Source organism: Arvicola amphibius, chromosome 3, assembly GCF_903992535.2.
Source record: "Arvicola amphibius chromosome 3, mArvAmp1.2, whole genome shotgun sequence".
In the NCBI taxonomy this organism is placed as follows: Eukaryota; Metazoa; Chordata; class Mammalia; order Rodentia; family Cricetidae; genus Arvicola; species Arvicola amphibius.
The window spans coordinates 150,521,410-150,545,073 of NC_052049.1; the positions used below are offsets into that span (position 1 = coordinate 150,521,410).

At 38.8% G+C, this 23,664-nt stretch overlaps 1 protein-coding gene across 1 annotated transcript; it reads right to left on the reverse strand.

Moving 5' to 3' along the window:
- Nucleotides 1–17,599: 17,599 nt before the first annotated feature.
- On the reverse strand, nucleotides 17,600–18,877 carry LOC119808905 (protein FAM47A-like). Its single transcript, XM_038321456.1, has one exon. It carries the CDS (start codon nucleotides 18,875–18,877, stop codon nucleotides 17,600–17,602), a length of 1,278 nt encoding a protein of 425 aa, XP_038177384.1.
- Between the last annotated feature and the right edge of the window lie 4,787 nt (nucleotides 18,878–23,664).

A 23,664-nucleotide genomic window follows, 5' to 3' on the forward strand; every position in this document is an offset into this window, starting at 1 on the left:
CTACCTCTTTTTAATCTGCCTCTTTTTCCTCTACCTCTTTTCCTCTACCTCTTTTCCTCTACCTCTTTTTTGAACATAGATTTTTTAAAACAATGTATTCTGATTAACTTTCCACCCCCAGGTTTTCCCAATACTCCCTTACCTCTCTCCATCTGAATCCACACTTTATCCGTATCTCCTTAGAAAATAAACAGGCAAAAATCTGTTATTTTCCTTCTCCATGGAGAGCCATGCATCCTCTATTGAGCCCTCCTTGTTAAAGTCTCTAAGTCTGAGGATTATTGCATGGTTATCCTTTCTTTACCAGGTAATATCCACTTGCATGTGAGTTCATATCATGTTTCTAATTCTGTACGTATCAACTTCAGGCCAATCTTCTTGTCTTAATGTTCCTCATTCCTGCCATTTATATTTCTTATCTGGAAAACTAAAATTATTCCAAGTATTCTTTCACTTACACCCTTTATTACTGGATGGTTTTTCCTCAAACAGCCAACTAATGTGATCTCTATCAAAACTTAAAATGAGCTGAATAATTTCTAACAAAGTGGTAATTATACTCTCATGCTATAACAGTTCACAATCCACATGACTGCCAAGAGAATGTTTTAAGAGGTATGGCATGGTGGTTCATTTTCAAACAATGTATTTGAAAGAATTGAACTCCAAGATTCACATGCCCTTGAGACACTAATAAAACATGGAACAATTGCCTGTTAAATTGTTGCTAAAGAGGTTTTCTATCAAATTAAAATTATACCCAAACTGGAAGCTTATCTCAGTGATTGAGCACTTGCCAAGCATGTGTATGTACTAGGTATGATTGCTTAGCATGAGAAATAGGAAGACAGAATAAAGAAGGAAGGAAAGAAAATGAAGGAAAGAAAGAAAGAAAGAAAGAAAGAAAGAAAGAAAGAAAGAAAGAAAGAAAGGCAAGAAGGAGGGAGGGAGGAAGGGATGAAGGGATGCAGGGAGGGTGGCAGGGAGTGAGTGAGGGAGGGAGAGATGGATGGTGGGAGGAGGAGTTGGAGGAAAGAAGGAAGGTGAAAGGGAGGGAGGGATACAGGGAGGGAAGGAGAGAGGGAGGGAGGCAGGAAGGAAGGAAGGAAAAAAGGACAAAGGAAGGAAGGAAGGAAGGAAGGAAGGAAGGAAGGAAGGAAGGAAGGAAGGAAGGAAGGAAGGGAGGGAGGGAGGGAGGGAGGGAGGGAGGGAGGAAGGAAGATAGAAAGCAGGCTGGCTCATAGAGCACTAATCACCAGAGTCAATTTATGAGCTATTGACAATTGTTTAAATAAAAATGAGACTCTGAGTCCATAAAACTGCTAGGTAACTTCAGAATTGGAGACTCCAAGTTTAGTAACCATGCGTATATCATTTGTTCACAGGGACATTTACTGGTACAAACTCTTAAAGAAATGACTCTTCTTCATAGCTGCCTCATTTCCTAATAATCCTCCAGTTGGAAAAGTCTGCTTACTGAAATGTATGAAACCAACTTGAAAGGAAAGAAAAAAAAAATAATTGAAAATCAGCCTCCCCTCCCTTCACCTCTTTTCTCCTCCCATTCCCTTCCCTTCCCTGCCTCTTTTACTTGTATCTCTTTTTACTCTACCTTTTTTTCTGTACCTCTTTTTCCTGTACCTCCTTTTCCTGTACCTCTTTTTCCTCTAACACTTTTTCCTGTATCTCTTTTTCCTGTATCTCTTTTTCTGTACCTCTTTTACCTATACCTCTTTTTCCTGTACCTCTTATTCCTCGACCTGTTTTTCATCTACCTCTTTTTCCTGTACATCTTTTTCCTGTACCTTTTTTTCCTCTACCTCTTTTTCTGGTACCTTTTTTGTCCTGTACCTCTTTTTCCTCTACCTCTTTTTCTGGTACCTATTTTTCCTCTACCTCTTTTTCGTGAACCTCTTTTTCCTATACATCTTTTTCCTGTACCTCCTTTTCCTGTACCGATATTTTCTGTACCTTTTTTCCGGTACCTCTTTTTCCTGTACTTTTTTTCTCTATCTCTTTTTCCTGTACCTCTTTTTCCGGTAACTCTTTTTCCTGTAGCTCTTTTTCCTCTACCTCTTTTTCTTCTACCTCTTTTTTTGTACATCTCTTTCCTCTACCTCTTTTGCCTCTGCCTCTTCATCCTGTACCTCTTTTTCCGGGACCTCTTTTTTCTGTACCTCTTTTAACGGGACCTCTTTTTCTTGTGCCTCTTTTTTTCTATTTCTTTTTCCTGTAACTCTTTTTCCAGTACCTCTTTTTTCTGGACCTCTTTTTCCTCTACCTCTATTGCCTCTACCTCTTTTTCCTCTACCTCTTTTACCTCTATGTCTTTTTCCTCTACCTCTTTTTCCTCTATCTTTTTTACCTCTACCTTTTTTTCCTTTACCTCTTTTTCCTCTACCTCTTTTTCTTCTACTTTTCTTCCTCTACCTCTTTTTCTTCTACCTCTTTTTCCTGTACATCTTTTTTCTCTACTACTTTTTCCTCTACCTCTTCTTCCTTTACCTCTTTTTCCTCTACCTCTTTTTCCTCTACCTCTTTTTCCTCTAACCCTTTTTCATCTACTTCTTTTTCTTCTACCTCTTTTTGAGCTACCTCTTTTACCTCTACCTCTTTTACCTTTACCTCTTTTTCTTCTACCTCTTTTCTTTTACTTCTTTTTCCTCTACTTCTTTTTCCTCTACCTCTTTTTTATCTACCTCTTTTTCCTGTACCTTGTTCCTCTACCTCTTTTTCATTTATCTCTTTTTCCTCTATGTCTTTTTTTGAAAATAGATTTTTAAAAACAATGTATTCTGATTAACTTTCCACCCCCAGGTTTTCCCAATTCTCCCTTACCTCTCTCCATCTGAATCCACACTTTATCTGTATCTCCTTAGAAAATAAACAGGCAAAAATCTGTTATTTCCCTTCCCCATGAGAGCCATGCATCCTCCATTGAGCCCTCCTTGTTTCTTAAAGTCTCTGAGTCTGAGGATTATTACATGGTTATCCTTTCTTTACCAGGTAATATCCACATGCAAGCGAGTTCATTTCATGTTTCTAATTCTGTACGTATCAACTTCAGGCCAATCTTCTTGTCTTAATGTTCTTCATTCCTGCCATTTATATTTCTTATCTGGAAAACAGAAACTACTCCAAGTATTCTTTCTCTTACATCCTATATTACTAGTTGGTTTTTCCTCAAACAGCCAACTAATGTGATCTCTATCGAAACTTAAAATGAGCTGAATAATTTCTAACAAAGTGGTAATTATACTCTCATGCTATAACAGTTCACGATCCACATGACTGCTAAGAGAATGTTTTAAGAGGTATGGCATGGTGGTTCATTTTCAAACAATGTGTTTGAAAGAATTGAACTCCAAGATTCACATGCCCTTGAGACACTAATAAAACATGGAACATTTGCCTGTTAAATTCTTGCTAAAGAGGTTTTCTGTCAAATTAAAATTATACTCAAACTGGAAGCTTATCTCAGTGGTTGAGCACTTGCCAAGTATGTGTATGTACTATGTATGATTGCCTAGCATGAGAAATAGGAAGAGAGAAAAAAGAAAGAAGGAAAGAAAGCTAAAGAAGGAAGGAAGGAAGGAAGGAAGGAAGGAAGGAAGGAAGGAAGGAAGGAAAGAAGGAGGGAGGCAGGGAGGAAGGGTGGGAGGGAAGAAGCGAGGGAGGGAGGGAGGGAGGGAGGGAGGGAGGGAGGGAGGGAGGGAGGGAGGGAGGGAGGGAGGAGGGAGGGAGGGAGGGAGGGAGGGAGGGAGGGAGGGAGGGAGGGAAGGAGGAAGGAAGGATGGAAGGAAGGAAGAAAGCAGGCTGGCTCATACAACACTAATCACCAGAATCAATTTATGAGCTATTGACTATTGTTTAAATAATAATGAGACTCCGAGTCCATAAAACTGCTGTGTAACTTCAGAATTGGAGACTCCAAGTTTAGTAACCATGTCTATATGATGTTTTTCCAAGGACATTCACTGGAAGAAAGTCTTTTTTTATTTTATTTTTTTTTATTTTTTTCTCATTTTTTTATTAAAAATTTCCATCTCCTCCCCTCCTCCTCCCCCTTCCCTCCCCTCCCTTCCACCCATACCCCCACTCCGCCCCTCTCCAAGCCAAAGAGCCATCAGGGTTCCCTTCACTATGTTAAGTCCAAGGTCCTCATTGCGACGGTGGGACAGATCTAATGGGAGACCACCAAGTCCAGTTGGAATGGGACTGATGGAACAGGGGACCAAACCGGACTCTCTGAATGTGGCTGACGGTGGAGGAGGACTGAGAAACCAAGGACAACGGCGATGAGCATGAACTCTACAGCATGGACGGGCTCACTGTGAGCCTTGTCAGTTTGGTTGCTCACCTTCCTGGAAGAAACTCTTAATGAAGTGACTCTTCTTCATAACTGCCTCCTTTCCTAATAATCCTCCAGTTGGAAAAGGCTGCTTACTGAAATGTATAAAATCAATTTGAAAGGAAAGAAAAAAAATAATTGAAAATCAGCCTAACTGGGACCTAGGGAGATGTTGACTTGGTTGATAAAGTGCTTGCCACCTGAGAATGAGAACCTGATCTTGCATCAACACCCACATAAAATGTCAGGTGTGTCTGCATGCACTTGTAATCACAATGCTAGGAAGTTAGAAACTAGAGTGTCTGAAAGGATTGATGACCAGTGAATTCTGTCTCAAAAAAATAGATGTGTAGGGGCTGGAGAGATGGCTCAGAGGTTAAGAGCATTGCCTGCTCTTCCAAAGGTCCTGTGTTCAATTCCCAGCAACCACATGGTGGCTCACAACCATCTGTAATGGGGTCTGGTGCCCTCTTCTGGCCTGCAGGCATATACACAGACAGAATATTGTATACATAATAAATAAATAAATATTTTTAAAAAATTAGATGTGTAATAATTGAGAAGACCCCTAACATTGACCTCTGGGTTTTACACACACACACACGTGCATAGCACTTACTCACATGACTACATACACAAACACATGCAGAAATCAACACCACTGCTAATGATAGCAACCACTATTAATTGTATAAATTGGCTGTTAGTGTGTTTAAAAGGTGATCATCATTCACTTCATCAAATGGTGACAAAACAGTGATGCTTTAAACATGTTTTTAATTCCTGTAAGATTCTATTGTAAATCTATTTGCCACAAAAAGTGATGAATATGTGAGATGTAAGCATATATCAAAGCATGGAACAGCACACATAAAATGTAAAGAATTATTATTTGTCAAAATCCAATGTATTTCTTTTGAAGGTCATTTTATGTGAGAAATCTGCAGAATCCTGATGACCAAAGAACTATGAAAGAATTCCCAAGAGGATGTCATGTGGGAGGGTCTTCTGTTTGAGTTGATTTCATTGGTTAATAAAGAAACTGCCTGGCCCATTTGATTGGCCAGCCCTTAGGTGGGCGGAGTAGACAGAACAGAATGCTGGGAAGGGAAGTTAATAAATCGCCATGCCTCTGCTCTTTGAGCCAGATGCAAAGAAGCTCCGGCCCAAGATGGACGTACTCTAGAATCTTCCTGGTAAGGCACCACTTCGTGGTGCTACACAGATTATTAGATATGGGTTAATCAAGATGTGAGTAATAGGCTGAAACTAATGGGCCAGGCAGTGTTTAAATGAATACAGTTTGTGTGTTGTTATTTCGGGTTTTAAGGTAGTCGTGCAGGAGCCAGGCAGTTGGGAGCAGGGCAGTGGGAACGCAGCCTGCAGCTCCTTCTACAAGGATGGGTCTAGAGAGAGAGATAATTGGTAGAGGGTACAAAATGATGTTGCAGAGGAACCAAATTCGGTTTCCAGAACACTGGGCAGTTCACAAGTCCCTGTAACTTCAATTCTAAGAGCTACAACACCATCTTCTTGACTCAGCAGGCATTTGCACATAAATGTTCACACACACAAACACACACACACAAAACTAAAAACAGAGGCAGTATCTTTTTTAAAGTCCAGAGAGGAGATAAAGGGACACTATAGATAATTTTAGAGAAGAGAAATTTTTGCAAGAGGCCTATATGGTCCCTACTTTTTCCTCTGTCATCCTTAACTGAATGGCAATAACCTAGAGAGAAAAAGATTAATCAGACCATCAGCAATTCCAGAACTTCTCCACCCTTGTACACTCACATACTGATTCTGGCTTCATGGGAAGTTGGCAGTTTGGCCTAAGTATGGTAGACAAGGCAAGAAACTGTACCTATTGGTGACCTTGCTTCATCATAGAAAACTGAACCTCATTCACAGTCCTTAGTAGGAGTAGAAGCTTAATCAAACCTCGTTTTTCACAGTGACTAAAACAACTTACATTCATCCAAAGGAAGGCAATAAATTAAAATGAAATAACGAAGTTTTCATTAGGATTCTCTTTATGATTCATCTTCATCAATGATTCATCGTTTTTTCTCTAGACTCTCAGGTCATCTCAATAGGTATTTGAATAAATTCTATGCAATAATAAAATAAAATCACTCTGGAGGCAGAGGCAGGTGGATCTCTGTGAGTTCGAGACCAGCCTGCTCTACAAGAGCTAGTTCCAGGACAGGCTCCAAAGCTACAGAGAAACCCTGTCTCAAAAAAACCAAAAAAAAAATAATAATAAAATAAAATAATGCCTGAGGTGTTTTCTGTGAACTGGGGTGAACTTGAACTTGTGCTTAGTGTTCTTCACACACACCCCAACCCCCCCAAGCTGTACAAGAAACAATTCCAGGTCTATTTGGAAATTCTGTTTGATGACATAAAGGGGGTATTTTACCTTCTTGCCTCAGTTTCTAATCCTATTCTGCAGTCTGAGAGTAAAAGTTGATACTATTTACAATTTTATTGATTCTCAGAAGAGGGTGCATCTTAGACATGTAACTGAGCCACTCGCTTTCCAGGCAAGTAATATAAATTCAGAGAGATGAAATGAGTTGACCAAGGCAGTATAACAAGGTTGGGCCAATGTAAGAATGACAGGAATATAAGAGTCATTTGCCATCCAAGATTCTTCTCTATGTCTAGAATTAATTACTGTGTAGTTCATGTCACTTGTTGAGTATTAACTACTACGAAGCTGTATTGAGAGTAGAGGGACATTTTAATATAGCAATCAGATGAGTTATTTCCTGTTATGAAGATGATGGTTCATACTTTTACTGAATAAAAAAGGACCTGAAATTAGAACTGTTATATAAAACTGTGTTTGTTGAATTAATCACCAATGTGCACATGAACAAATATTAGGGTATTTGCCCAACTGACAATTAGCAAAAGTGTGCTTTGGTGTTTCTTTAGTTTTAAAGATTTCATTTAAAAAATAATGATTTCATATCAGAACTTATTTTTACTGTAGAAAATTTCAGTGAGAAGTTGTAGTTTCTGGAATTTGAGTCCATGCCTATCCCTGATCTCCAACTCATTAAATGCCAACATTTTGGTCGCAATTATAACTACCAAGATATTTTTAAAGATTTCACAACACACTGAAATTTTTGTCATTCATTATTATAGGTGTTAAAACATTTGAATCAGTGGAGTGATCACTGATCTTGACAGACACACAAGTGAAAACTACAGACTTGAGGTTTGGTTTTTTTTCCCGTTTAAAGATACAATGATAGTGTTTTCATGAAAGAAAGTTTCTCTTAGAAAGTTATAAATTTGATTTCCCCCAGGTCTTTCTGCCACACTTGTCATAAATGAAGCAGCTCCTATAATACATCATAATGCTCCTTAAACTGATGCACCTGGCTTAGTAAATCATGAAGCCCTTCAGAACTTCCTTTCCTGTGTGGACAGATGAGTGCTCCTTTTCTTCGCTGATGAGATATGAACAAGTCTCCAGTTACTGTGAAAATCAATACAGAGGGTCTTAAAAATAATCCCATACGTCCCAGCTATATCACTCCCAGCATTCATCCAAAGGACACCAAGTCAACATAGTACTGAGATGCTTGCAAATCGATTTTCAATTGATTACATATCATTCATTTTACAACACCACTTTTCATAACAGATAAGTAATGGCACCAAGTTAAGCATATATTAACAAAGGAATGGATAAAGAAGCTGTGGTTTGCATACACACTGGGTTGGGTTTTTTTTCAACACTAAAATGTAAAGCCATGTCGTTTTCAGGAAAATAGAGGAGTCTGGAGATAATCATATTAAGCAAATTAAGTCAGTCTCAGATGGACAAATATCACATATTATCTCTTGTTTATGGGCCCTAGACTTTATGGATACATAAGCTCATATATTCACAGATAACACAAAAGCCGAATCAAATCCACCAAGGGGCTTAAGGAGACTGAGAGGGGAAATGCGGAGAAGAGTCATGCTAGCAGAGTATAGGGGTAGAGAAGCAAAGCCAAATGCCTCTTTGGTGCCATATTCTCAGCAATGGGGATAAATGAGAAGTAATTTCTCGGTACATGTCATTTTAAACTACAGATATCAGCACTGAAAAAAAACCCTCCTTCCTAAACCATGAAATAAAGATAGATTATAGAAATTTGAAAGGTTCAATTCTTCATTGCAAAATAAGATGTGTGTGGAGTTTTTTTTACTTTTTAAAAATAAATAAATTACATCTATATGATACAAATTTAACATATATATTTATCCATAAATGTTCTCAAAACACCCCTAAATTTCACAAAATTAACCTTCACCCAGTCTTGATGCGATAGTATATCCCTGGTCTTATATTAGAATATTAGGCTATGTCTGTTTGGTGTCCCTGGAGGCCTGTTCTTTTCTGAGGGGAGTCCAGAGGGTGGATCTGATGGCAAGGAGTGGGGGGGGGTGCTAGGGGAGGGGAGGGGGAAGAAACGGCAGGGAGAATGTAATATATGTGAGAAGAATTTAAAAGTAATAAAGACATGGGACGAAGAGACTGGAAGCTGGGATAACCAGAGCTGGGAAACATCAATGAAACTTTAGAAGAATTAAAACAGATGCGCAAACCCCGACTATCTCAGATAGGAATTACGGAAACCAACATTCCTGGAAAGGACAAAGCCGACAAAGGCAAGTTGCTGCTGGCACCGAACTCCGCAAACACTGCCAGCTAGATTACAAAGCCGAGCAGAGGGACACGGAACTGGGCTGAACAAAACTCAGTCAGACTGGGCGAAGGGTGAAAACTTTACTCGAGCTCCCACCGCACCAACCACGCAGCTGCCGCACTGCCCCCCATTCTGGAAGGATAAATACATATTTGTTGACAAAATCAAACCAGATGCTAGTGCCTGAGGTACTGAGACAGTGACTGTGGGAACAAACACAGAACTGAACACCAGGGGTTAAGTAGAGCTCACTATCCTTTGCTCTGTTCTCCAACCTGGCACTCTGCCTCCTCCAGGCTAGAAGCAAGCTCAGGAGACCGGGGGAACTAATGAAAGTTACCACTCTCAGGAATTTGGAGGATTGACAAGGCCTTCCCAGAGTTGTAGAAGTAGTAGAGAATTCTAGGGAGAAGAGACACTCTGGCTATCTGAGCTACCTTCAAGTTGTTCATGATTCTCCAGGGATACAGATTTCATCATACAGGCTGCAGTGGGTTTCTCTGTGATGCAGCTTCAAGTCACCCACCCTCGTGTTAGTAGTCCCTTATCCATGTTCTTTTTTATTGTTTTTATTGAAAAATACATTTTTCTCCACTCTCCTCTCATCTTCTCCTTGCCTTCTAACCTCTCCTGTGCCCTCCCCCCAACAAACACACTCCCAATTTACTCAGGAGATCTTGTCTTTTTCTTTTTCCTATGTAGATTCACGTATGTCTCTCTTTGGGTCCTCTTTGTTGTCGAGGTTCTCTGTGTCTATGGCCTGTAGGTTGGTTTTTTCTTTGCTTTATGTCTAAAAGCCACTTATGAGTGAGTACATATTATAATCATCTTTCTGGATCTGGGTTACATCACTCAATATGGCTTTGTATATATCTACCCATGTGCCTGCAAATTTCAAGATGTCATTATTTTTTACCACTGAGTGTAAATGTACAACATTTTCTTTTTCCATTCTTTGGTTGAAGGGCATATAGGTTGTTATCAGGTTCTGGTTATTACAAATAATGCTGCTATAAACATAGTTGAGCACATGTCCTTGTGGTATGATTAGGCGTCTTTTGAGTATATACCCAACAGAAGTATTTCTGGGTCTTGAGGTAGATTGTTATCCTAATTTTCTGAGAAATTTCCATACTGATTTCCAAAGTGGCTAAGTTTGCACTCCTACTAGCAATGAAAGAGTGTTAACCTTACCCCACATTCTTTCCAGCATAAGTTATCATCAGCGTTTTTTATCTTGTCCATTCTGACAGGTGTAAGATAGAATCTCAGAGTTGTTTTGATTTGCATTTCTCTGATGGCTGAAGATGCTGAGCATTTCATTAAGCCCTTTGAGATTGGTCTGTTGAGAGTTCTCTGTTTATATCTGTGCCACAATTTTTATTGGATTAATTATTCTTTTGATGTCAAGTTTCTTTAGTTCTTTGTATATTTTGGAGATCAGTCCTCTGTGTCCAATGTGGGATTAAAGATTTTTTCATAATCTGTAGCCTACTGTTTTGTCTTGACCATGTTTTTTGCTTTACGGAAGCTTCTCAGTTTCAAGAGGTCCCATTTACTAATTGATGTTCTCAGTGTGTGTGCTACTGGGGTTATATTTAGGAAGTAGTCTGCTGTGGCAGTGTGTTCAAGTGTACTTCCCACTTTGTCTTCTATGAAGTGCACTATGGTCAATTTTATGTTGAGGTCTTCATGTTCTTATAAGAAACCCCAGTAAGCTTACTGGTTTTCTAAGCTAGCTTTAGGTAAAAGTTCGTTTTTAGTCTACAGTTAGTGATCTATATAGGATCAATAGATGTTTCTTTACATCTGTCCAGGAAAATGTCACACAGTTGGTTCCTAAAAAGGGACCAACAGAACCACAGATAAGTGGGTGGGGTAGATTCCATTGTCCATGCAATGAGTGATAAGACAAGCAAATGAAGCTTATTCATATGGATGGGACATGAAGTCCATCTTGATGTGGCTACCTTTCCATGTATGATTTGGGATGGTGTACCTCCTTCCTGAAATATGGGTGCATAATACTTGAGACAATGTAAAATCAAGACCAAGTCATATATCAGTGGAGCAACCTTATAGAGAACCCAGGGTGGCCATCTTCTTCTACATGGGGTGAGGTGGCACACCAATCTTGTCGCATGTTTTAGCCATGTCCCTGTCTTCTCCCTTAAGGGTTTGTCCAGTACAGCAGTCAAGAATCTGACTAAAGAACCACCCCTAGAAAGATTACATCACCTTAAGATAATAAGCCTTTCCTTCCCAAGATTCCTGACTCCTTGTGCTGTCCCTACATGCCTCTGTGAGGTTCAGCCGAAACTGGCCACCTTCCTGAGAAGTGATTCAAAAAGATATAACTATTTCTTTTTCTACTCTTCTTTTTCTCATGGATGTTTCCAGAGCCTAAGTATGCTTTTAAACTCTTTAAAGAGCTCTTTTTCTAAAGTTCCTTTTCCTACAAAGTGACTGCCTGCTGCCAGGTGGCTGACCTCCAAGCTGCTTTATCTCAAGCAGCATGACTTTTGTTCCTTCTCTTCTTCATTATCCTGCTCCTGCCCAGGCAACTGTGAGACTTACAGCTTTCCCTGCCTTGGGGTTTTACTTTTAAATCTAATAAATTGTCCCCAAGCTTCCATTTGACTCTGTTCTTTGTCCTTGAGCTTCTGTTTTGTGTCTGTTCATAAATTCTTTTATTAATGAGACTAAGAAGGGGAGACCCAGTTTCCCAGGGTATCATATGATGGCTCTGCTGTGACTCTCCCCGAGATTTCCAGAAATACTTCTTTCCTGTCCTTTAATTCTTTAATTGGTAGAGAACATTAACCTGCTTCTGAACTCCTAGATGGCATCCCACTGAATGGGATCCACCACCTACATGTGAGACTGTCCCTCCCCGACTTGCTAATTGAGTAGAGACTATTTTTCAGTCCCTGAAAGTAGCACACGTAGGACACATGGGACAGGATTGCAAGCAGGCTATGATCAACATCAGTCAGCTGTGTGGCCTTCATAATGAGCCATGCCACATGTAGCAGTGGCTTAGCAACTCTCTCAGAAAGAACTTACCCATGTCAGGGAGAAACCGGAAGATATAGACACCTGGAAGACAGAAAATCAAGTCAGAACTGCTGCTGAGCAACTTCTAAATAGGTACACACAGAAGGAAGGTGACGATAAGCCAACTTTAAAACTAAAGAAATGTCATGACACGGTATGAAAAGAGATTGTACATGGAACTGGAGAGATGGCTCAGTGGATAAGAGCACTGGATGCTCTTCCAGAGGTCCTGAGTTCAATTCCCACTATGTTCATAGCAGCATTGTTTGTCATAGCCAGAACCTGAAAACAACCTAAATGTCCCTCGACCAATGAATGGACAAGGAAAATATGCATTTACACAATGGAGTATGATGGAAGACTCTCATTGGTTAATAAAGAAACTGCCTTGGCTTTTTGATAGGGCAGGATTTAGATAGGTGGAGCAGACAGAACAGAATGCTGGGAAGAAGGGAAGTGAGGCAGATGCCTCAAGCAGTCGTCATGCCTCTCCTCTCCGAGACAGATGCAGGTTAAGATCTCTCCTGGTAAGCCACCCCTCATGATGCTACACAGATTACTAAATATGGGTTAAAGCAAGATGCGAGAATAAGCCAATAAGAGGCTGAAACTAATGGGCCAGGCAATGTTTAAATGAATACAGTTTCCATGTAATTATTTTGGGTAAAGCTCGCCGGGTGGCAGGAAGCGGCCAGCTCAAGAGAGGTAATTGCCAACGGGGCTGGGGAAGTAGATTATATTCTACCTTCTAGAACTTTCCTAGCCTACTGAGGTTGACAGAAAGAAGATACAGAGGCATTAGGAAATGGAGGAAAGTTTTTATGGGGTAGAATCTACATTACTTTTTCTTTTTCCTTTTCAGATTCTCCTTTGCACTTAAGTACCTCAACGTGAGGGATGAACTTGCCTACCTGACAGAGGACTTAATGTTAAATGGAAGCTCTCACATTTCCTTGTTGTTGCTTTCTTCAATTTAAGGGGCCTATTTTGACTATCAATTTCAACATAAAGTCCATCAAGCTCCAGAGCTTCACTGTGGGACAAGAGAGCCACCTCCAAACTTTTCAATTGTTACCACTCTGAAAATTCTTGACAACCCCCTTCATATTCTTCTTGTACTTCCTCATTTCTGAAGTGTCCTGCATCCATGTCAGGATGTCATTTTCAGTGCACTCTGTCCAGGGATTGGGAGTGCACTGAGCAAGTCCACTTACAAGACTATGAAGCTCTACCCTTTAAATGGAGATGTGAGTCCAACGTGTCTGTTAATAAAATGCTAAGGTAATTCAATTCCAATTATGAGTTAAGGTATCTCTTGGACAGATTTTCCAAAATGATGGAATTAATGGACTAATTGAACTCAGTAACTCAGTATAATACCATCTACACCTAATACTACCTACACCTGGGCACACTAAATATCATTTCATGACCAAGATAACAAGAGAATGATTTCCAGTCAGGACTTTGTAGGGTTTTAATGTCATTTTCATCCAGTTGATTAACTGCGTCATTTTTCTTTTTGCTCATTTGTTCAACAAATATTTATGCAGGGTTCATTATACATAAGGAAGGCATATGCTAGTTGTTACCAGGATATGTGACACAATATGGAGTAACATTACCTGTCTTTAGAACGTGCCATCTGGGAAATAAACAGACAGATACACATAAAGAACTAGAATTCAGGGCAGAATGCTTCCATAGAAGTATTAGAAAAAGAGCAATTGATTTTAACTGGGCATGTGTCATAGTAGAGACCTAAACAAGACAAACAGCTACTGAGTGGGGACATTACAGGTCTATGACCAATAAAAAATAAAAAGATTTAAGAGTATGATCTTAAGATCCTTTTGAGTAAGTTTGCACATTTCTTTGAAATTTCCAGCCTATAATGTTGTGTTGACCAGTGCTGTATCAAATTCTCCTATACAGAATTCACATATTTTTAAATGATCACTAAAAAACAATCCTACCCTACTCAGACTTTACCAGATACTTGTATATAAACAAGACCTACACCATTTCTTTATTAACTTAAATTTTTTTCGCCATTTATCACTTAACTATATCCCTGGCCCTTGATATAGATTTTTGAGGTTACATCTGTTTTATTCAAACAGTAAAATGATCTTTGTTATTTTAATTATCATCACAGGCATTAAAATATTTAGCTGTTGGGAGTTCCCAGACTAGAGTGGTGGTAAAATCCTGTAAAATTTTAACTATTCCATCTAAATGTAGCAAGTAAATATCATTTTTGTAAGCATCATGAATATTTGATTCACTGTGTCAAATATTTGCATCTTCCATAATTTGTATTTCAATTCTAAATGTTTTAAAACATAAACCACTCAGGGGTGGCCTATAACTTCAATCATGAAAAATAAGATTTGAGGGGGTAAAAGTTCCAGTAATCCCAGTAGACTGACTTCATATTCTTTGTACTTCAGTAATCTGAGGCAATTCTATTTTGATCTTCACTCTTCCACCATATTTTTCATTCAGTCATAAGTTTGTTTAGTCTGTGTCAATGTAGGACCCAACAAATGTTTGCAAAAGTGTAGTCCTTGCTAGACAAATGCAGTCAGTAAAGGCTACTTCTCGCCTCTGCATGAGATCCCTTTCCAGAGATCACTTTGCAACAGAGCATTTGTTGACAAGCCCAAATCCACTCTCCCCAATAACTAAATAACACTAGATTCTTTCATACCAAATGTTGCACCAACCCGCAAAGAAACTGGCATCTAAATTTCCTCCCATTACAGAAGCAACCTCTGCTTTCATTTTCAACAACATTTTTACAGATTGCAACCAGACATAAGCATCTGGGGAAACCTATAAAATCAACTCCATTCCAAGACTACTTCTTAAACTCCAGTTAAAAAAGTGGCACTCTGTCACTGAGTTCCAACAGCTGACCGAAAGTCCATCTTGTTCCCTTGGCTTAAAAGCCAAAAAAAAAAAAAAAAAAAAAAAAAAAAAAAATTATGCACAACTACCACAACTACCATTTAATATAGGAAAAAAAATTCCTCCAAAAGAGGTGGAGACAGGCTTCCAAACTTAATGAAATTGGAATTTCTGAAAGCTCTGAGCAAATATCCCATCTCCTAGAGTAAAGCACTAGAAGTGTTTGTGATAAGAAATTTTTCTTTGGCAAATAAGACTTAAAAGGGATGAAGACAAAGTTGATTTTCGGTGTTTGCTAAAAAACCTTATGAGGAAGATGCACAGGCCACCGAATGCCTTTCCAATCTGATCTGATGTGACAATTATAACCAAATGAATTCCAGATACAGGGCTTCCAAAAAGAATGCCGAGTGTCACTGTACCCCCAGACGGGGCCTGAAAGCTGTCACAGGTCAGAAAGCTCTCTTCTCCCTCTAATGCAACAATAAGAACAGTCTTCCTCCAGGTGAAGACATAAAGGACTCATCGAACTTGTTTTCAAACATTTTTAACTTGAACTACTAAAATGCCACACTCTTCCTACTGTTTTCCAAAGCATATTATCGTCACCAATAAAATATGAAAACTGGTGTTAATTTAACCCAGTCTAGGTTTTATTAAAGTTGTAAGCTTATTAATCTATTATTTAAGCAATAATGGAGGCAATGAAGAACCTGAAACATTTTTAGGAACAGACATGGGCAAAGAAAGATGCCCTGTGGGATGCCTGGCATCCTGGCTTCTGGGAGAGAAACTTAAGAGTCTTTGTTGCAATGGAGCCGGAAAAGACTTTTAATCAATTTACATAAAAATAAATGTAATTCTACACAGGCCGCAGTAATTACTGACATATTTAGCTTCGCAGGATGAGGTAGGTTGTTAGTTGTGTGTTGACAGACACTGAAGACAAACAAAACGATTATAATTTTAAAAAGAAAAGCTCACTTACCCTAAAGCCCAGTTTCACTTGTAAACAAATCCAGCTTAAACAAATTAAAAATAATAGAATGAACCATTCTCGTTTTAACGTTTCCCTTCCATCTGCACTGTCTCTGTTTAAGAATCTGGATGGATAGGTAGTTGGAAGAGAGAAGAAAACTGAGAAACCTAGTAATCGGCATTTAAATGTTCTAAGTTAATAGGTGCTTGATTACTGCTTTGTAATGGGCTTTAACTAAAACATCCTCATTTGACTTTCGGCTTGACCCTCAGTTCCAGAGGGTGTACCTGCTTCCCTAGTGTGGTAGCATCTAGAAAAATTCAATTTAGTAAGCACTGCTATGCAAAGTTACATGTTGAGGAGTGTATTTATCTTATGTTGAACATACAAAGAGAATTTTGAGCAGGAAATCTACCAATTGTGATCTTAAGAATATGATTGTCACTAGCAAGAGGAAGGGAGTGAGGTAGAACAAGGAATAGCATGAAAATTAAAATTTAAAAGAAAAGAAAAGGATTGTCTTTAGCAAGGTTTAGGATTAATCAGAATGGTAGTAATTGGAGCCAGAGATTACCTGAAAATCTACTGCCGTAGATCAGATGAGAGACATGATGGATATATGCACTTTAAGATTAAAAAGAAGAGGTGAAATGGAAACAATTCTAAAAGAGAAAGAAGATGTGAGCTCACTTGAAGATCCATAAGCTGCAGTTATCAACAAAATGGTCATGGCATTAGCCAGTATGGGAATGAGGGCAGAAAGGAGTGTGTGTGTGTGTGTGTGTGTGTGTGTGTGTGTGTGTGTGTGTGTGTGTGTGCGCGCGCGCGCGCGCGCATGTGTAGTGAAGAGGGGACACTGAGAAATAAGAGATAATTGCTCAAAAGTTTTGAATACAATTATCTTGTGTAGTCTGATGTTAATTCTTTTAGGAATGGCTATTTCTATTATAAACTGCAACTTCCAAAGAAATTGTTTGGATTGTGATAAAGTGGAGGAAGGGCTGCCAACATACAAGTTTTTCTGTTTTCTACTCCTGAAAGTCAAATTCAAGTGAGAATTGTTTCTTCAAATCCTAAAAGCATATGTCTTTAGTTATTAGTGATTCTTCATAGATTAGCCAATTTAACGTATTCTATTACGTTTGTATATTCATGGCCAAATGCCAACCGAGCCCAGGAAGTCATTACATATTTAATTCCACTGATCAAGGTACAGTTTACCTGAGTAGACAAAAAAAGAAACAGAGTTTTCTAGGATAAAAATGTTTTTTTTTTAAATTTTGCTTTCCTTTTATTACTGTCTTTATGTATTATAAGTAACTGGTGTAAGAATCCCATATTCTCAATAGCAGATAAATTTGAGAACTTTATGAATGGTGATCTTGTAGTTGATAAAATGTTGGTTCCAGCATAGCAGAAATTAATTTTAGTTCATTGAGAAATGTTTGTAAATATTAAGTCTAACATTTATATTGTCCTAAAAAGATGTTCACATATGATGATATCTTCACCTTATATATTCTGTTCAATATTTGAAATGAGAACAGAATAAAGTTGAGTAAAATTGAAAACCACCTAGTCATTTTCATCATCATAGTCTTCATCCTTTTTCTGCATGATCAATTCATGTGCTTTTAGTACTCTTGGTATTGGAGTGTTAACAGTGTCATAATCCCATCCTTTCCTCATAAACAACTTCTCAAGGATTCTTGGCATATTGTAGCCTTTACTTATGATGAAATCCTTAAAGGCAATAGTTCCATAAAGGTCTTCAATGATGTCTGGCTTACCAGACCTTCCACCTTGAAGTTCAAGTAACTCTTCAGGATCCATCAAAGGCTCATCATTTACTAGCTTTTGCCACAGATCAGGCTTCAGGTACCATGCTCCATATCTAATCTTATCCCTGGTGGACTTGTAAGGATCTTGTGGTTTTCGGAGTTTCCTTTCAAAGTTTGCCTCCTGTATGGAGAATCTGATCTCTTTCACTCTGCTCAGCCTCCTGCAGAACCTGAGTTCAGAAGGAAGCAGGCTAATTTTCTTGATGGAAGTGTCTTCGTAGCTTGGTTTGCACTCATAGCCAATGTCAAATTGCTTCATCATGAAATCTTCATCAATGCCCAAGTCTCCAAATGATGCAACCCATTCACAGAATTCATAGACTCCTTTGGGTATGTACCGGTAATAAAGAGACTCACCAGAGTCCTGTTTTTTGGGCTTGTTTTCATGATGCACACCACGTTTACGTGACCCAGGAAACTTTGGAGGATCCAAGTCAAATTTTGGGGGAGGGCATTTCTCAGCAGCAGTATCCAAATTCATACATTTACTGTGGCCCTCACAATAATCCCACTTCTCCTCTAACTTCTGGTCAGGGTCAAGGGCTTCCAGCACATTTAATAAGAGATCTTCAGAAATTCCTTCCTCCAGGGGCCAGAAAGCCAAGGGATGCTGGCTCAGGTTTTCTTCGGTTCTCTTTACAAAGAGCTGGCGTGCTTGCTGGGCCTGTGACAGCGATGAAAACAGGCTTAAGTCCTGGTACGGTTTTTTCTGACTCTTCCTGGAGCTGCGGCCGCCTCTATGAGAAATTGTGGGGAGAAAGCCCTCTTTGGGCCCACGAAGGATCATACCTTCAAAAGGTGGACAGCCCTTCCTGAAATCGTCCATGCCGTCCTTCACAAACACCCATCGCCGGCCATCCAGAGAGGCAGGGAACTTCTGTTGTTCCTGTTTGTGCTTCGCAAAACACTTAGAAGGCAACTTGTCCTTGAACCAGGGCTTGGAGGTCATGCCCAGAGGCATTGGCTGAAGTACTTGCCGGGGGCGATTCCAAGGCAGCCATTGCTCGTCCATGGTGGCCCTGGATCAGAGGCAACTGTCCCAGCCTCAATGGATAGCTTCCCTATGGTTACTCAGGTTGCTAAGAGACAAGGACCTTGTGGCTGAAATTCTACTAGAATCTAGGATAAAAATGTTTGAAGTAGATGGATGTGTAGTTCACTTATTTTAGAGAATTTAGTCTTTTTTCAAAAACATAATCTTGGCTGACAACAATAGCAACAATTTTATTCATTTCAAAATGAAAATCATATAGTTACCACAAAGATCAGAAAAAAATTTAAGCATCCTTATCACCTAAAACATTCCCATAGCGCACACACAACTTTAAAAAAATCTTAGAATTTAAAGAACCTAGGTAACTTATTTTAGATCACATAAGGAAAATTCAAATTCAAATTCTATTATTATAATCCAGAGGAAAAAAATGTTTCTGACATCAAGTTCATGTGTCTTCAGGGAAATATGTCTTCAAGATACTTGATTCATTGATGTTAGTGTTCATAAATATTGTGTTTGGGTTCTAAATTCCATGAACCAGACTTATGAAACTTCAGTTTCAGGTCCTCCCCTGAAGACAGGACATCTTCCCTTGTGTCATTGAGAGGTGTTCTATCGCTTAACAATTGAACATAGAAGCAAACAAGAAAGTATTTTTATTCTAAAACACATTTCATTGAGACCTAAATTCCTAAACTATTACATCATACATTCTTTGGGATATAGCCAATATGTTTCTATTTTTTATATAATTCCAGGGGCTCTAATCTTTGTCGAGGATCAAGGACAATGTGTTGCTGCTGCATTCTCAGGTGTATAATTTATCTCCATAGAATTTTGTAGTGCACAGAATTATCCATAGGTCTTCTAATGGCTTAGAGCAAAATAGAAGTCTATCTAATTGAGTCACAAGACCTGTTGTTGAGTGGTAGAAATGAACACAAAAGCCTAGAAATAAGAGATCGATCTCAAAGTAAAGAAGAAGAGCTGAAATTGTAAACTAGGCATTTTAAAAGCAATGCTGAGTTACCACCTAAAAATTCTGCTCTATGAATATATAACTTCACAGACATTCTGTAGGATAAAGCGGTGGAGTTACAGACTAGAACAATGCAGTGGAGAGACTCAATGTGCTGTGTTCTGAAAACCCATGTCCTAACACAAGGAAGGTATATAGGAATTGGCCACTGAGAAAGGAAGTAGTTACAGTAAGTGTACGGTTGAATTTTGGTACTGTTTTCATCACCTTGATAACTAACTGTGAGCATGTCATCTAACCTGGCTGCCTCTTGGGCTTCTCAGAAGCAGAAAACATAACTCATACTGTGTACCTGTTTCTTACATAGCCATGAAAGTACCTAAGGAAGGCATGTGGGTGAGTCTTTAAAAAGTAAAGTATTTGTACAGATAGAAAATGCCATTATTTATATCTGGCCATTCAGCATAGCCCCTTACACAGAAATTCTGTCTAAAGCCTTCCAGATTCTACTGGAACAGCATAATGACCAGTCATTCTTGCTACTCACAGTTCCAGGGCAGGCAGGGACACACGCCTTTGGACATGGAAATATTTGTGTTTTTCTTTGCTCTCCTCCTACTGTTATGAACCCTACCAGTGACAGTGGCCCTGTCTCAAAGTGATGCAGTTTAGAAATGAGGGCAGAAGACACATCTCAAAAATCTTTCATTTCAAATATCAAATTCTTCCTTATATCATGAACAACCATATTGTTCAAGATAAAAAAGAATAGGACTTAATCTGTGAGCAATTACTGCTTTTGGAGTCTTATCTTGACATTACAGGCAGAATAATTTGGAAAGAAGATTTGATTAAGAAAATTGTGCTCCATTAAAAATCCTTATTTATTTAGTTATCATCTCTAACTGGCTCTAGTGAAAATAATTTTCTTTTTCAGGCATGTGCATCTTCTGTTAAAGTTAAATGTTCTGTAAGTGTTATAAAATTAGGTCATTCGATAGGTGATAAAAACCACAGAAAGGCAGGAGATAGAATAAGAGGTGAAGTTGATTTCAGAGCATACTTATATTGATGAGTATCTGGCCTTTAGTTAAAGCAAAGGGTAATTAAGACATTAGACTGGCCCTTCATTTCTCTGAAGCCTAATTGGCAAATTGATTTGGCAACTAGGGTACAGAGCTAAAGAGAAACAGAAACCAGCCAAGACATTCACAGTGGAATGGTTGCTCCCCTACCCTTTATAGAGCTCTTATTTATGACCACAGTGCTTTCCTTGCCCTAACTGTAAACTGTTTCACACTAAATGATAAACAGTAGGAAATGCTAGTGTGTAGTTAAAGAGTCACTTCATGGTCTGCTATCTGACAGTTATATGATACAACTGCATGCTCTATGGAAAGATTTAGTTTATGGGTCTTATAAAATCATTTATCCAGGCTAGTAAGATGGTTCAGTAGGTAAAGGCCCTTGTAGTCAACCCTAATGACCTCAGTTCTATTCTTCTGGACACCCACATGGTGAAAGGAAGCAGCTGAATCTAGTAAGTTGTCCTTTGATATCTGACACACAGACATGGGTACATAAATAAATAAATGTAATTTAAATTTTTCAAGTCTAAGAACTCAGGTTAACAGGCTTGTAGGACACATTCCTTTGCCTTCTAAGCCAGTGGTTCTCAGTCTGGGTCAAGACTCCTTTGGGGCTTGAACAATCCTTTCACGGAAGTCACATATCAGATATGTACATTACAATTAGTAACAGTAGCAAAATTGCAGTTATGAAGTAGCAATGAAATAATTCTATGGTTGGGGGGTCACAGTGAAGAACTGCATTAAGGGACTGCAGCTTTAGGAAGGGGAGAACCACTGCGGTAAGCCCTCTTGCTGGCCCATTAATAGTATTTGTTAAGGCTTCGAGAGCATTTTTAAATAATGTTCTACTAAACCAAACAGAAAATTGCAAGCAGTATTAGAGTCGAGTCATCACCGACCTCATACAAAGAGCTAAAGATGATGAATGTGACTGAATTAAAATCTCCACAAGATAAAACTTAGAACAACAGGCACACTAATCTAAAATGTCTCCTAGAGCCAGACTGGGTGTTTGACAGATAATGATGAAAGACTCAGGCTTCTGGAGACACAAATGGAAAAAAAATTCATTGCCAATGCCCAGTATGGAATATGCATGCCTTATTATTAACACAGCCCAGACACAAATGGAGCTTGCAAGTGAATCATGTTGGAGAGTTTAATTGTGTGACTGATCAAGGGTTGACAAGAATCTGAGAAAAATAGCTTAAATTATCTTTAAGTAAAAGTGACACTTGTATTGGTCTGAGGAAACCTCACCATCTGCTCCAGCAAGGTCATCTTTACAAGATTCCTTGTTTTGCTAGGATTAAAATTGTAACAAGAAGGCCACTAGTTAGTTCCCGCATGCTTAGCCCCAAAATAATCACACAGAAACTGTATTATTTAAATCACTGTTTGGACCATTAGCTCTAGCTTCTTATTGGCTAACTCTTACATCTTAATTTAACCCATCTTCATTCATCTGTACATCACCATGAGGTCATGGCCTACCAGCAAAGTTTCAGCACATCTGTCTCCAGCAGTGGCTCCATGGCTTCTCCTTGACTCTGTCTTCCTTCTCCCAGCATTCAGCCTAGCTTCCCCCACCTAACTAAGTTCTACCTTGCTATAGACCAAGCCAATTCCTTTATTAACCGATGGTTTTCACAGCATACAGAGAGGAATCCTACATCATGAAATGTAGTTGATGAATAAATTATTTTATAATACAAAAGGTAAAACCAACTTGCTTTCTTTAGTTATGAAAGAGTATGGTTAGTGAACAATACTCTCAGTTTAATATACAAAGATGTAATTTTGACATACAATGGCATGTACTGTGAACCAAGTAATTGCTAATAAGAAGGAATTAAGTGATCCTAGATCTCCGTTTGAACAAGTCAGGCATGCTCATATAATTTACTTTAAAATTGACTGAGAAACAATGTTGGGTTCATCAATCCAATGTTCTTCTCTGTAGTTTTTAAATCTGGAATGCATTGACTTTCCATTTGCAGGTAGGAACCTGTTAGAACATTGTCACATATAATAGATATAAATGCATAGCAGATACTATGCATGGATGAACTCACTTAGTGGTCTAAGATGAGCCTGAGCAGAACAAAGGAGACATATTATCCCAGAGAGTAACTTCAGGTCTTGTTTATTGTTACAGTATCTTCTCTCTAGCCCTCACTTCAATGCCATGATTGTAGCTGTCCATAGCTTCTGGGCCAATTTTCTGTCATTTGAAAAGTCAATAATATGACCAGGTTCAGAAATATATGAATATTCTATCTTCCCTGGAGTTTACCAAAATATAGGAGTGTTTTCCTTCCAATAACAATGATTGAGAAACCTGCATCTAAAAGAAGCACACAGAAATGTCTAGGCACTCCAGTTCATACTCAGCATCATTTGTTCTTGGTCAACTGTGTCCAGTTCATACTCAGCATCCTTTGCTCTTGGTCAGCTGTGTCCAGTTCATACTCAGCATTCTTTGCTTTTGGTCAACTGTGTTACACAGGGAGTTAACTACCAGTTAGGAGAATACTGAAGTTCTAAGATAGAAATATGGTATGACATAAGTCAGAAGGAGGCCAAATCAATCAACCACTCATTTATTGGAATATCATCATCTACTGCTTCATAGTAATAAGATTAAAGTTATATTGCACTAATAAGCCTCTGTATTTTCCGCTCAGCATGTATATTTGGACAACATATATTTGGGAAGAAGCAAATACATG